This window comes from Triticum dicoccoides, chromosome 4B (genome assembly GCF_002162155.2).
Source record: "Triticum dicoccoides isolate Atlit2015 ecotype Zavitan chromosome 4B, WEW_v2.0, whole genome shotgun sequence".
Taxonomy (NCBI): domain Eukaryota; kingdom Viridiplantae; phylum Streptophyta; class Magnoliopsida; order Poales; family Poaceae; genus Triticum; species Triticum dicoccoides.
This window is the reverse complement of record NC_041387.1, coordinates 3,114,929-3,130,642: the sequence shown is the minus strand read 5'-3', so window position 1 is coordinate 3,130,642 and position 15,714 is coordinate 3,114,929. Positions and strand designations below refer to the sequence as shown.

Sequence of the window (15,714 nt, the reverse complement as noted above, 5' to 3'; positions counted from 1 at the left end):
CCATTGTTCTCTCTAGAAGAGGCACCCACCCGTTGTTGGGCAATTTGAGCCAACAAAGCCCCAAACCATTGTTGTTGCTGCTGCAGCTCAAAGGAAGGATTCATAATCGCAGCAGTCTCTTTACCTTCAGATCTTGGCTCTCTTGCTCATTTCTCGGGATGCCATCCTTGCTTCCCTCAGCACATCTCATCTCCTTCCGAGGTCCACGATCCCCACCAGTTTGGTAGATGGAGCTTCCAGTCCCAGATCTTGGCCCGATTCTCTCCTCCCCTCTATCATTGTGTTGGAAACTTTCCCTAGCTCGATCTATTTCATCCTCTTTCTTCATGTACTAGAAGTTATCTCTGCCTCCCCTACTGAACCGCCCTCCACCAAGATTTCCCCCGAAACCTTTGTTCATCATCTGGTCTCTCTCTGGTCTGGTGGCGGCGGAGGAGGGGGAAACCCTAGGTCCATGAAGGGAAAGCACTCTCTCTCCAACAAGAGGAGAGGCTCATTATTTGTATAATCAAAAGCCCTGGAAAGCGGATTTTTTAAACCTGTCTCCTCATTTTCCCCACAATGCCCTCCTCTTGGGTACTTTTTCTGATCTCTCTCTTTCTCAGGTATGCGTTGTCCTTTTTCATTAGAAACAACACTACCTGTAGCCACCGTACAAAAATTAAACTCCATATCTTCAAGATAAACTGCCTCATTAGACCAGAAATCTGGAATTTGGGAAAATTGTTTTCTGTTCATCTTTTCTACAGTTTCTTCTCCAAGCATAATTTGATCACGAGGGATTTTGTAGATGCTACCTCCATTGAGGACAACACAACAACTAGTTTTATCATTACCTCTCATAACATCACATGGTCTACTCTTCTTCTGTTTTTTCTTATTATTCACTTTCGAGACTATTTGATCATCAGACTCAATCAAGTAATGAGTATACGAAGTGTTCATACCTTGTAAATCCGGCGAGGACCCAACCTCCTCGTCGGAGTCCTCTCCAGCCAGCAGCCAGAAGTGACTGCCAGCCGGATAGACCCCTACTCCATGGAGGAACAGGTGCAGCAGGCGAGGGGAGCGCCTCGAAAATCTGGGGGAGCGTTTGGGCAGAGTCGTCACCTCGCGCCTCGTCTTCCTCGGCTTGGTCGCCTTCTCCCTCCCGATCTGGATCTTCGCTGCCTCCCTCTCGTCGCCCGTGGAATCTGAGCTGATCTCCACCGACCTTGACGCCGAGCCAAGCGCGGGGGCGGAGAGCGCCATGACTGCGCCCACCACCACCTCCTCTGGACCCGTGGGGGAGGCGCGCCTGGATCTGAACACCCTCCACTTCCATGCCGGGGTCGTCAAAGGTTGCCTCCTCCATTGCCCACAACATCATCCGTAGCGCCCCAACCGCCCCAGCATCTGGGGACAGTCGGGTGTCCTCCTCCTTTGTGAGCATCCGAAATACCTGCACCGCCGCCGCCTTCAGACCCCCTTCTCCGGGCACCAGGAGAGGGTCTCCCTCAGCATTTCCATCTTCTCTTCGTCTCCGGCCGCAATCGCCATCATCTCCGACTCGAGTGACCTCTTCTAGGACGCCATCAAAGCCCAACGCCTTCTGCGAGATCTGGAGAGGGAGAGGGGATTTCTCCGCTTCTGTGGCAGCGGAGGTGGTGAATGGGTGCAGCGGCCCAGCCCCCACATTTAAGGTGCGCCTGCCATGGCGGTCCGCCTTCTCGCCTTACTCGACCGGACGAGACTTGCCTGCTCCCTTTCCATGCTTCCATCCGTGCTCCCGCGTACGTGGCTTGATTTGATTGGAAGAAAATAAGACCCGGCCCCACCCCCTGAAAATCAGGGGGATGATTAAATTAGAAAATAAAAAGGAAAAAGGATAGTCGTAGGATGAAGTGGGAGCACGGTTGGGAGCATGGGAAGGAAGCAGGCAAGCACTCGACCCCCGCGTCGCTCCTACTGTCGCACTGTTTCCTGCCTGTTAGAATATATAACCGTATTATGTGTATAGATATACGGTTGTATATGTGTAGTCCTTGTATAGGTGTCCGTATATTGTACGATACGAACTCTGCCTTGTAACCTCTATATATTGATCAATACAAGGCACCACAACGTGTGGTTTCCCTAATCTTACATGGTATAGAGCCTAAAACCCTAACCCTAGCCTGTGCCGGCCTCCTCCTCCTTCCGCTGCCCCCGAAGCCACCACCCCTCTCGCCGCCGCGCCCCGATCGCCGCCTCCATGTCGCAGCCTGACGCGGACGCCACGAACCGGGCGCTGGCCGCGGCCAAGGAGCGCCAGGACACCGCCGACGCCGAGGCCGCCGAGGCCGCCAAGGCCAAGCTATCTCTCGCGTCCGCCCCGATGGATCTGGGACGAGCACGGGGTCGTTCTCCTTGACCTCGCTGCATGCCCAGGCCGTCGGCCTGCACTCCATCAAGGGACACGTCCCCGTCGAGCTCGCGCTCGACACCGGCGTTCACCGACAATGGCGCACCTTCTTCCGCGCCGCTTGCCGCAAGTACGCCCTCCTGGATCATCTCGACTTCGACGCCCCCGACGCGCCGAACCCGGAGTGGTCTCTCCTCGACGCCACCGTCGTCTCTTGGCTCTACGGGTCTGTCTCGCTCAGCATCCTCGACGCCGTCATGACGCCCGGTGACGATCCCCACGCCGTCGATCTTTGGAACAGCATCAACGGTCTCTTCAACGACCACAAGATCAATCGTCAGCTCCACCTCACGGCCGAGCTCGGCGATCTCAAGATGAGAGAGATGAGCATGGCCGACTATCTTCAGAAGGTCAAATCCCTCTCCGATGGGCTTACAGATCTTGGCGCCCCTGTTGATGACGCTGAGATGGTGGTCCACTGCCTCAACGGCCTCTCCGAGCAATACGAGGCCGCTGCTGATCTCATCTCCCTCATGCCGGGCATGACCTTCGCGCAGTGCCGCTCGTTGCTCGCACTCCAGGACATGAAGCGCAAAAATCGCCGCGCCCGCAACTCCGACACAGCCCTCTTCACCAACACCGCCGGCAACCCTGGCAACACCGGCAACCCTGGCAAGGCCCCTGGAAAAGGGAAGAAGAAGAAGAAGGCCGGCGCTACCGTCTCCAAGGAGATCGTCCCGGCGCCTGCGACCCCGCTGGCTGCCACTCCATCCTGGCCTTCACCACAGCACCCCTGGAACGGTGCCATCCAGATGTGGCCCTACGGCCAGGGGGGCCTGCTCGGCCGTGCGCCGCCCGCATACGCCCCAGCTCCCGGCTACGCGCCCCGGCACACCCCGTCGCCGCATACGTTCTACGCCCAGAACCCATACGGCCTTGCCCCCTACGGTTACGACTACGCCCCTGGGCAGTCTTCCTACGGTCCGGCTACATCATCACCGGCGTCGCCAACTGCTTCATGGGACCAGGCCGCGCTCATGCATCAGTTCCAGACCATGGGGCTGCAAGCACCCACCAGGGAGTGGGTGATGGACACCGGCGCCTCCTCCCACTTCGCGTCCGATCCCAGTATGCTCAACTCCGTGTCTCCCCCTTCCTCCTCTCGGCGTGCTATCGTTGTCGGTAACGGTTCCACCCTTCCGATCACCGGTACTGGGCATGCACGTCTTCCTATTGCCACCACCTCTCGTCCTCTTTACCTTCGTAATGTCTTAGTTGTTCCTAACATCGTTAAAAACCTTTTGTCAGTTCGTCAATTCACCATTGATAATCGTGTATCCGTCGAATTTGACCCCCTCGGTTTTTCTGTGAAGGATCTTCTAACCAGGACCGAGATTCTCAGATGCAATAGCTTCGGAGCTCTTTACTCCATTCATCCTTCCACTGCCAGTCAGCCACACGCCTTCCTCGTCGCTGATGCAGCACTCTGGCACCGTCGGCTAGGGCACCCTAGGCGGCCCGTTATGAAGTCATTAGCTCGTTCTTCGATCATCCCTAGGGAAAAGAATAAAAGTAGTTTGTGTCATGCTTGTCAGTTAGGTCGTCATGTTCGTCTTCCTTTTTCTTCTACCAATCGTGTAACCACTACTCCTTTTCAAATAATTCACTGTGATCTGTGGACATCTCCTGTTGAGAGTATTTCTGGCTTTAAGTATTATCTCGTTTGTCTTGATGATTTTACTCAGTATGCATGGGTTTATCCTCTTCGGTCTAAGTCAGAAGCTTTGTCGCACTTGTCGTCCCTTCATGCTTTAGCTCTCACTCAGTTTAGTGCACGCTTGCAGGCTATTCAGTGTGATAATGGTCGTGAGTTCGATAATTCTCTCCTACATTCCTTTGCCCAACAACATGGAATTGCACCCCATTTTTCATGTCCATACACTTCGCAACAGAATGGCAAAGCCGAACGCATTATTCGTACTCTCAATGACATTACTCGTACACTCCTTATCCAAGCCAGTATGCCACCTCGTTTTTGGGCTGAAGCTCTTCACACCGCCGTTATGTTGCATAATCGGCTGCCTTCCAAGGCCATCTCCGGTCGTATTCCCTTTCGTGCCTTACTTGGCGTAGATCCTGCATATGCCGGTCTTCGGGTTTTCGGATGTCTATGTTACCCTAACACCACAGCCGTCGCTCCGCACAAGCTTGCGCCTCGCTCCGTGCCATGCGTGTTTCTCGGGTACCCATCACGGCATCACGGCTATCGTTGCCTTGATCGTTCAACCCAAAAGATCATCATCTCTCGTCATGTAGTGTTCGATGAGTCCACCTTCCCCTTCGCCTCCCCTACATCTTCGTCAACTCCTACTCCTTCCCTGCACACTTATGATTTTTTGCAGGGAGCTGAGCAGCCGGTTTCGTCGATGCCATTCACCGTGCCAGGCACGGTGACCCAGGATGCGACTACACCGTCACCGTCGCCACGGGCCTCTCCACGGTTGCCGCCACCGACTTCGCCTCGGTCGCCGCCACCGACCTCGCCACGGTCGCCTGGGTCTCGGGCCACTACCGAGAGCCCTGATGGGAGCTCCGATGGTGACACCGCTGGGAGTCCTTCTCCTACTACAGCAGCGTCACCACCAGCAACGCCGTCGCCAGCCCCCGTCGCTGCGGATCCACCCCGGACCCGCCGGCCGCGGGCCCCTCCACCGCCTCCATCTCATGCCATGGCCACTCGTGCTAAACAGGGCATTGTGAAACCCAAAAGGATATTTGATCTTCATGTTGAGGGTTTATCTCCCATCCCGAAGACATATCGTGGTGCTCTCAAGGATCCAAATTGGCATTCCGCTATGGTTGAGGAGTATGGTGCTCTTCTCTCCAACAACACTTGGGACCTCGTTGATCCACCTCGCAATGCTAATATTGTTACTGGTAAGTGGATCTACCGTCACAAGATGAAGTCTGATGGTTCTTTGGATCGCTACAAGGCTCGTTGGGTGCTTCGTGGATTTACTCAGCGCGAAGGTATCGATTTTGATGAAACTTTCAGCCCGGTCGTCAAGCCAGCTACTATTCGTTCGGTGCTCTCTATTGCTCTCTCCAGTGACTGGCCCATCCACCAACTTGATGTCAAGAATGCATTCCTCAACGGAACTCTCCTCGAGACTGTTTATGCTCGTCAGCCTTCTGGGTTCACTGATCCTCGTTTCCCTGACAATGTTTGTCGTCTCAACAAATCACTCTATGGTTTGAAACAGGCGCCTCGTGCATGGTTTCAGCGGTTTGCTTCATTCATTGCATCCGCTGGTTTCATTGGCTCCAAGTCCGACAGCTCTCTGTTCGTTTATCGGCGTGGTGCTGACATGGCCTATCTCCTGCTCTATGTGGATGACATTATCCTGACTGCCTCATCCCCGACATTGTTGCACAGTTTGATTGCCACTCTTCGTACAGAATTCAGTATGACGGATATGGGCGATCTTCATTATTTTCTGGGCATCTCTGTCACCCGCAGTAAGGACAGTCTGTTCCTCTCACAGGAGAAGTATGCATTGGATCTTCTTGACAGAGCTGGCATGTTGCAGTGCAAACCCATCTCTACTCCAGTTGATACTACCTCCAAACTTTCAGCCAAGTCCAGTGATTCCGTTGCAGATCCCACCGAGTATCGTAGTATTGCAGGCGGTCTTCAATATCTCACGTTCACTCGGCCGGATATCTCTTATGCTGTGCAGCAGATTTGTCTTCATATGCATGATCCTCGGGCTAATCATTTGCTACTTGTGAAGTGTGTGCTTCGCTACATCCGCGGCACCACCGGCCATGGCCTCACTTTGTTTCGACGCAGCTCCAACAAGTTGCTGGCCTACTCTGACGCTGATTGGGCAGGTTGCCCTGACACTCCCCGGTCAACCTCAGGTTATTGTGTCTTCCTTGGCAATAACCTGGTGTCGTGGTCTGCTAAGCGGCAGCACACGGTCTCTCGGTCCAGCGCCGAGGCCGAATACAGGGCAGTTGCAAATGTCGTGGCTGAAACATGTTGGTTACGGCAGCTTCTTTAGGAGCTTCATCGACCGGTGACTGGTGCCACTGTGGTATTTTGTGATAATGTCAGCTCTGTTTACATGACACAAAATCCCGTTCATCATCAGCGCACCAAGCATGTGGAGATCGATTTGCACTTTGTGCGCGACCGTGTCACCACAGGCGAGGTCCGGGTTCTTCACGTTCCGAGTTCTTCACAATTTGCGGACATTTTCACCAAAGGATTGCCATCCCCTCTCTTCTTGGATTTTCGGGACAGTCTTAACATTCGTGGACGCCCCGTTTGCGACTGAGGGAGGGTGTTAGAATATATAACCGTATTATGTGTATAGATATACGGTTGTATATGTGTAGTCCTTGTATAGATGTCCGTATATTGTACGATACGAACTCTGTCTTGTAACCTCTATATATTGATCAATATAAGGCACCACAACATGTGGTTTCCCTAATCTTACACTGCCCACCAACGCCACATGGCATGGAAACGAGATCTCTTTCTCAATCTCCTCCCCTGGTCGCACCGCCCGCCCATCCACGCATCTGCCCCGGTCATCGATCAGCAGCAGCCGTTGGGAGCGGCCTCGCCGGAAAACCAGTAGGCTCGGCGCATGAAGGTCGGAGACCAGATGCGCCGCCCATCTCTGGTCACCAGAGGAGCAGCCCATCCTTTCTCCTTTGACATTGTTCGAATGGAGTATTTCTTAATCAACGTTTTTGAGTTCGTACTAGTATTTCTTAATCAACTGAGAAACAGCAAACCCGTATAATTAGTTGTAGTCCGTTGCCGCCAAGCCGTCGCCCGTCGGCAACCAACTTGAAATGGACACGCATTTATAGTCGATTGTTGATGCATCTATTCTACAGTATGCTGCAGTTTGGTCCACACACATACATAAAGATGCTTCTACAGACTACAGCGGGGTGTTGACGTGGACGTGGACGTGGCGTGGGGAGCTGGATGAGCGGTCGTGTACCTTCCATCCATCGCCCCCATGTGGGCATGTGGTGGTCGTGTACCTTTGCTTCCATCCACCGCTCCCGAGCCATCGTTCATTTTTCTGGTGAGCCAACGTGCAGCCGCAATGGTGCACTGGCTGGAAGGAAGCCTAGCTAACTGCACGCCGGCCGGTCGGCTAGCTTTAGCTGACAGTATACACGGCACCGGCAGAGAGCTCGGCCGCCGGCTTGTTGTACGGGCTCGGGCGCGGCGTCCCACTCCCATGTTCGTCCACAGAGCTGCCGGCCCACGATGGGCGCAAGAGCGTCCTCCTGCTTCTGCTGCCTCATGCTGGATTAATCTGCGTTGCCGCCGAGGCCGAGGTGAGTAGTTCGTACCACTGCTGAGACGAGATTTCTTCAGAAATGATTCTCTAGCTCACTTGATTAGTTTTTTGTCCCATACTCGTTGCGTTAATTATTTCTTTAGTTGTACTAGTATACTTTGCTAACACTGTACAATTCACATATGCCAAATAGAGAAATCGGTGTGTTAATTTTTCAGAAACAACTAACGCCCACACGTGTGGGCGTTCTCTAACTTGCCCAGACGCCTGGATGGTCGTTGATTGTCTTTTGCATGAATTTTGAACACACATGGCAACTGCGATTAACTATAGATGGCAACTATAGTTAATCAAAACAGAGAGAGTTGCCATGCTTTTTACAACTACACTTGCCATCTTGGATAACTACATCTGCCAACCAGGATGACAACTAAATCGTCATCCCGCGAGTACCTAACGTAGCTGCGCTAGGACGTGTGGGCATTTCTGCTTCGTGCCACACGTACGGGATGAAGATGACTAGTATTTGTTGGCGTGTCGCACGAAGTAGCCGCGCCCACACGTGTGGGCAATTCTAATGTCCACCCACACACAATCCGTATGGGCTGCCTTCTACTCACACCACACACGACGTGTGACCAGACCCTTTAACGCCCACACGTGCGGGCGTTATCGGCATCCTAATTTTTTGTTCACGGAGAAATAAAGAAGAAAAAAACAGAGAAAAGCAGGGTGGACCAAGTTTTTGTTTTTGAGGAACGTGAAACAGAGTGGACCACGTAAATAGCAAAGTGAGAGCCCACCGGAAAGCCCACTGGTAATTCTGCGCCGTGAAGGAAAAAACACATTCGAAGGAAATGAAAAAAAAATACCAAGTTATCTTCACCATCATCAATCAAAAGATAAATCCATCAAGAAAAAGTCAATCAAAAAAGAAAAGGGAAAAAACGAAACAGCGGGCCAGGAGAGACATCGAGGGTTTGCGCTGCCGCCGGCGCGATCTGCTTCGCGGCAGCGATGGGGCCCGACGAGCGCAACCAACCGCGCGAGCCCCTGCTTGCCGCCGCGCCCCCACAGGCCAATCCGCAATCCCCCTGCGCTGCCCCCCTGCTAAAACCCTCCACGGCGGCCGCCGCCGTGGGCTCGCCCAACGCAACCGTTCTGGACGACGGATCCCCACCAAGGTACGGCCGCCCTGCTTTCTGGGTCGCCTTTTGGGGTCTGGCCCCCTCTTGTGCTTAACAATCGAGCTGTGGCTGGTTTCTTTATTTTTACTGCTGTACTATGAACAATTCCGGGTTTGGGCCCTCTATTCAGTGGTTAACTAAGTTCAGGCGGGCCCCGGGTGACATTCCAGAAAAATAACTTTCCGGCGGCAGGCAGCGACATAAGTACTCTAATTTTTAATTACAAGTTAATTACATCAGGTGTTTGTTGATTCTGTTTATACTGTTATAAATCACTCCGCTTCTTCTTCCTGCACATCCAGCTCATATCCACACAGACCAAACCAAAACAAGTTAATTACATCAGGTGTTTGTTGAGTTCGTACTAGCATGTGTGATGATACATGCAGTTCACCCTTGCTAGACTCCTTCTGTCAAAGTAATTTCACCGAAACTTTCATCAGCTCCTTATGACTATCCTCTGGCAACAAAAAAGATTCTTATGAACCATGCTAGAATTAGAATACAGGTCAATTTCGAGATGCTAGAATTAGAAGGATGTATGCTGCCACTGTCCTTATGCTTCTCCTTTCCGTGATCTTCCTCTGCTCTTCCCATGATAGATTCATGTCTCATGTCTACTTGATATTTTGCCACCATACTCGCCCTCTGTTTTATACATTTAGTTCAAATTACTCCTACTTGGCCAAATTACTTTGCCAATGACCAAATGGATTGCAACTCTAATTTTTTTTCCTAGAACCTCTTATGGTTTGCAATAGGGCTTCCATATGTAAAGCAGTAAACACATGTTAAATATTTTCCTATAAAGCAAGCAGCATCCCCCTAGCTTCATTTATGCCATTATCCACACAAAAGTATAAAACCTTGCTCACATGTGTACATAGATCCTCCTTTTGCTCCCATTCTAATTAATCATCATGATTTCAAGGCGGCAGTCTACTCACGGACGCTGGCACCTACGATTATTCATCATAACAACAGACAACTACAACAGGGTTCCAAAGTACTCATTAGAATATACCTGCTAACAGTGAATTCAAACTCCTCAATGCGGCTCACTCTTTCACTCAAGTTTTTTTTCCTTCTCTAACCACCTGTGCAAGATGAAGATAACCACAAGCATCACATTCTCACCGTGACCTTGAGGCAGTTTCAGGAGTCCCAAAATATCCTCGATCTTGCGTACAAGCCATGCCTTCTTCACTTTCTTATATCTCATATTACTAAAATAAGAAAACCTTAATTGCTTTAGTGTAGCTAGTGGTTTTGGTACTTTACTATTTCCCGGTTGCATGAAAACTATACAACTACATGCGATGGAAGCAATGGAAACATAATCGAATAACCAAATAGAAATATATTAGTTTCATAAAACGCAAATAAAGTTTGCACCCACTGAAGGGAAAAAAGTGGGAGCATGGGGGCGGTAAAGCAAATTGACCTGCATTACCAATAACTGATTTCACTTAAATAGTTAAAACATAACCATCTTATACATAAGCTCATTATGATGACGAAGGCTATACCACATCACATGCATTTTGCAAAACCAAATTAGACGTCCTCTAATCAGTTTTAGCAAAATTATAATTTAGATGGCTTCCAGGGTTTATGCAAAAACACTACTACCTACATCCATTATTAATTATGGTTATTCGTGTTGCTAGATTAACTTTGCGGGGTGTATGAGGGAAGAGACTTAATTAAAAATGTCTAACCACACACTAAACTTCGTCAATACGCATGACCCCGTGTAAATTATCATCTACATGCCCTCTTGTTTGCGACAATTCAACTTTCTTGACTAAGGTGTAGCCCAAAGAACTAAGATAGTAAATCATCGATAGCCAGAACCGCCGATCGCCAGAACTTTGTAGAAAAATTACACCATGCCGCCAAGAATAGAAAAGAAGCAAACTTGAGAGAAACTTTCAGTCATTCATCTTCAATCATGGTATTACAAAGAACACGAGAGGTAATAAACATTACAACTAGGTCTGGGACCACCTAGCGATGACTACAAGCACTGGAGCGAGCCGAAGACGCACCGCTGTCACCATCACTCCCTCGTTGGAGCCACGCAAACCTTGTAGTAGACAGTTGGGAAGTCATCGTGCTAAGACCCATAAGATCAGTACACTAGAGTAGCTACCATCACTGATGAAGTCATATATTGGAAGCATCAAAGCTGTAAACACCCAAACCATGACGAATGAAGACCGAATCCAAATAGATCCACCAAAGACCAGCACTGACCGAATCCCGTGAGATCCGACAGAGACACACCTCCACACGCCCTCCGACGATGCTAGACGCACCATCGAGACGGTGAGAGAACAAAGGGAGACATTATTCCTACTAAGGGACATCGCCGCAGCGCATAGCCCCAACCAAGACACTGTAACTAACAAGAACGAGGCCGAGGTCTTCCGCACCTCCATGGCCCAAAGACCGTCGGAGATGGGGCGGACCGGCGGCGGCGCCGACGAAAGTAAGAGGAAAGTTTGAGATGTTTTCTTGAGGAGGAGGAAAGAGAGGACGCTAAGGAAAGCCTTTATTATTCTCTCCTATCCTTTTTAGTCTTCATATAAGATTTTGTGAAGTCAAATTTCATAAACTTTGACCAACTTTATAGAAAAAAATATCAATTCAAAATACAAAATCAATATCATAAGATGCATCAACAATTTAATTTTCTTATTGCATAACTTTAATATTGTAGACGTTGATATTTTGTCATATAAATTTGGTCAAAGTCGACAAAGTTTGATTTCAGATAAATCTTATATGTGAAGTAAAAAGGACAGGAGGGAGTTTTTGCAATTGCTGTCGGTGACATGGCATGGGTATAGGGTCACCAGCAGGCTTTCTTATTAGCCTTGCTCTAAATCAACCAACTGTCAATTTTACGATGATATCCAATTGATTTTCCTAGGCTTAGAAGTTTTTGTCATCAAAGTATAACCAAATCGTATGTTCTTGATCAACGGCGGTTTGAGAAATACCACTAGGCCACCTTTAAGTTTGATTGTGATATTAAATTATCAATACATACCATCCCAGAACTTAGCTCCTTTTGTGATGCACTGTGTCGTAAAGTAAAAGGCATCATTCGACCAAGATCCATCCATCACTATGTTATTCAAGCTACCAAATTGCCCAAGCTGACGGAGATAAGCGATTGTAATGATCAATTATTATTATTATTATTATTATTATTATTATTATTATTATTATTATTATTTCTAGAAAACACACAAGCATGCATATCATATATTCATAGAAAAAGTAGCCAAGATGACTGATACAATGCCTATTGGATAAGTGCTACACCGAGAGGTTAGCAACCACATCCACATTACAACACTAACACACAACTCGTCTTTTCCAAACTCAAGCCAAACAATGGCGAAGAAGTCAAACATAGAGCACACAGACCGCGTCACTACCATACCAAACACCTCAGATTATGATAAAAACACCAAATTAAACTAAATCAACACACACTTCGCTCATGACACCTAGGAGATCGACAATTGGATAGCAGAAGCTAGCCTGACTCAAGGAACACGCCGTGGATGAGGCGTCGATGATAGAGTAGCTCCCCAGATGCTCATGCCCACAACAACAACCAACACATAATAACCCGGCACCGAAGACTTGCCGCCTAGGTGAACGAGGCAACTCACCCCAGCTACTCCTCCAGAAGACAGACCCGAGCGCCGCCACCGCAAGGCCTGCGCGACCCGAATCTATGCGCCACCAAGCCGCACCGCCGCGTCAAGCGTGACCGTGCCCGCCGCCTCACCACAAAGCCGCAGTCGTCGCGCCGCTAGCAAGCGCCACCTCACCGCGAGCCCGTGGTCATTGTGCAGCCAATAGGCACCGGGCCCGACTCGCACGCACTCCCACGAGGTGTCCCACCGCCACCTTCCTTGGGGCAGTGCGGGCATAGCCGGGGGCGGCGAGACGAGGAGGGAGGTAAAAGAGGCTGGCGGCGGCGGAGTTTAGGGTTCCCCGTGTCGCTAGAGGAGGGCGACGCGGTGGTGGGAGCGGGGATAGGAGGATGGAGGTAGTTGTGGGTCCAATTGACAACATTGAATGACCAATTATTTAGTTACCATCTATTCCTCCAACCTGTTGTTATCTTGTTTAGTGCCTATTTAAACTGCAGAACTACCACTGATCTTGACTAGCAAAGTGCTTTTGTGGTGAGTCTAGTATTACTTAACAATTGTTTACTCCGTGCTGCCAGACAACTCCCAGGAAACATGATGACTTTTATGTGTCTATGCAACACCCAGCCGCTTGAAGAATTTTTGATTGACTGCCCACTTGTATATACCGTGTCTATATTTGGCGGCGAAATGTCTGAAGCTGCAACAGACCATGGCAGGTGTCTGTTTCAGGCCATCATGGCTGATATATTAAAGAACCACTTGGATAATATCAGCTGGGATGGGGCATTCAGTATTGCCGATGTTCTGATCGTTAAGCATGAAGAGTACGTAAATGTGAAGATACAAAAGGAACCTGTCAAGTTTGAAGGTAGAAGACAGCTTGAGGCCAGAGTCAAAGACCTGAACAGAGCTGCTGCGGTTTTCATACCATTGTACCAGAACAGTAATGGTGTTTTGCCAGTTTTCTTTGACCAGCTCAAAGAAGATCTAGAGGAAGCGACTATTGAGCTTGTTGAGGAGAAGTGGTTCATCAAATATTTGACTTATCATGTTGCCTTTATGCCCTCGGCTGCACGTATGTACTTTGAGATGATGCTGAACTGTCGAAACTGTGGCATCCTAAGGTCCATTATGCTATCAAGGCCTGTTGGAAATGATTGGAAAGCACTTGTGAAATCGACGAAAGGGGATAGCATTACTCTTCTTCATGATGTGTTCTCTGACAGTAATCCTCCTACTGAGGAGAGGCCTGATAGATATGAAAGCACAGTACGTGGGCTTCTCACATTTATTAAAGATGTCCTTGAGCATGGTAAAGACCCTGTGGAAGTCGTTCAGATAGAGTTTTACCTTGCAAGAACGTTCCCTTTTTTAATTCCAGGCTTATTGCGAACCTTCTTGCAGCATGGAATAATGAAACAACAGTGAGTACATCCTCCTGAATTCTATTTTGTACTGTGCTTCTTTCAGGTGCATGGTCTTGTGCATTCCTTGTTTTAGTACTGTATTATGCAAGAAGACATGCATTTTTTTATCAGTGACTATATTCTTATTTTTCTTTGTAATAGTTGCTCTTTATTTATAGTTTTGCAGATATTTGGTCATGTTTTAAAGTGGTTCCATGTTCCAAATGATCATGAGGGGAGAAGGTATGTATTCACGGATCCATTGTCTTGGAACGTTTCAAGATTTAGTGCATGTAGAGTTGCTCATGTTATATTGAGAATGTGTAATTTGATCTGTCTGAAAGTCCTATTGTTTTAGCCAGCACATAGATTGTGCACGTATCTCTTAAATGTGCTCTTATGAACCGTCAGGTTGTGGTTTGCATGATGAAGTTTTTAAGGTTGCAGCTCCTTCCAATTTCTATAAATGAGCGATTTATTGAAGGACCAAATGGGTCAATGATGAAGCGTTGTGTATGAAGATGTACATCTTGTGCTTCTGTGCCATTTCAAATATACGACGGGTTGTGTTTCTATCTATTTGGCGGATGCAGCAATTAATACTCCCTCTGTAAAGAAATATAAGAGTAGTGATCTAAACACTCTTATATATATTTCATTAGAGAGGGAGTATATACATTTTAACTCCACTGGTTGTTAGCTGGTACACTAAGTACAAAAGAACACACTGTTTGAGATGCGCAGCCTCTAATACATCTGCACTCATAATTCTGTATTGTAATAGCAAAAGTTTGTACAGCATGCTTTCGGAAGCTAAAGGTTGACTTGTTCGATATGCTCGATCATCGTAATGTAAAGGCCTATTATTTCCCTGCTTATGAGTTGGATGCATGTTCCTTTGCATGTATATGACCTTTTGTAGTGGGGGGTATATGTAGTAAGTATCATGCATGACTAGAGAATTTTGTGTTGTATTATTTAATGAAGAAATATGAGACTTGAGTATCATATCATGATATGATGTGCTACTTTGTTTTATCTGTCATGCATGAAAATAAATAAGATCATCTAAAATACAAACATATGGAAGTACACATTACAGAGTGAGTATCATATGCATGATACTGGTCTATGATACTCACAACAGCGAACCATCTACATAAAGTATTGTTCATATTCAGGTTATTTTTAATGCATAAAATGCAAAAGCAAACTGTTGAAATAATAAAGTTATTAAATCATGAAATAACTCCATCGACTTTTTATGTCAAAGTATAAAACTTGAATTTGGCTTGGCAGGTTTCATCATAATGAACCTAGCTAATTGACTGAGCAGTGTTTCTTCATACATGGCTGTAGTCTATAAGAGCATCTCCAACAGACGCCCAATATTAGCGACGCGCTCAAAAAACCGCAAGTTTAGCGCGCGCGCAGTCGAAAGTAGCACTCCAACGGACGCTGCATAATAGAGCACGCTGTAAAAAGCGTTCAGCGCGCTGGACGAAACTGGATCACAAGCCGTATATTTAGCGCTCGAGCTCCAGCGCGCTGAACTTTTCACGCGCGTGGAAAGTGCCCCGTGCGCCCACATCCGCCGTTTGCCTCCTCGCATGCGCGTGCCAGCTCGCCAGCCGGCCACGGGCGGGGCGGACCGCGGCCACGGCCACGGCGGCGGCGGGGCGGGGAGGAGCCCAGGCGCGACCCCGGCATGGTGGCGGG

At 48.6% G+C, this 15,714-nt stretch overlaps 1 protein-coding gene across 3 annotated transcripts; it reads left to right on the top strand.

The window, feature by feature from the left end:
* The first annotated feature begins 7,413 nt into the window (after positions 1–7,413).
* Positions 7,414–14,886, top strand: LOC119294475. Of its 3 annotated transcripts, XM_037572666.1 has the most exons (4): positions 8,388–8,903; positions 13,165–14,013; positions 14,175–14,238; positions 14,407–14,886. In XM_037572666.1, the coding sequence occupies exons 1-3, from the start codon at positions 8,737–8,739 to the stop codon at positions 14,221–14,223; spliced, it is 1,065 nt and encodes a 354-aa protein (XP_037428563.1). In that variant the 5' UTR covers positions 8,388–8,736; the 3' UTR covers positions 14,224–14,238; positions 14,407–14,886. The 3 variants fall into 3 exon arrangements, with proteins under 3 accessions (XP_037428564.1, XP_037428563.1, XP_037428562.1); XM_037572667.1 differs by lacking the exon at positions 8,388–8,903 and adding an exon at positions 7,414–7,756 and having other exon boundaries at positions 14,175–14,886; XM_037572665.1 differs by having other exon boundaries at positions 8,390–8,903; positions 14,175–14,886.
* The last annotated feature ends 828 nt before the right edge of the window (positions 14,887–15,714 follow it).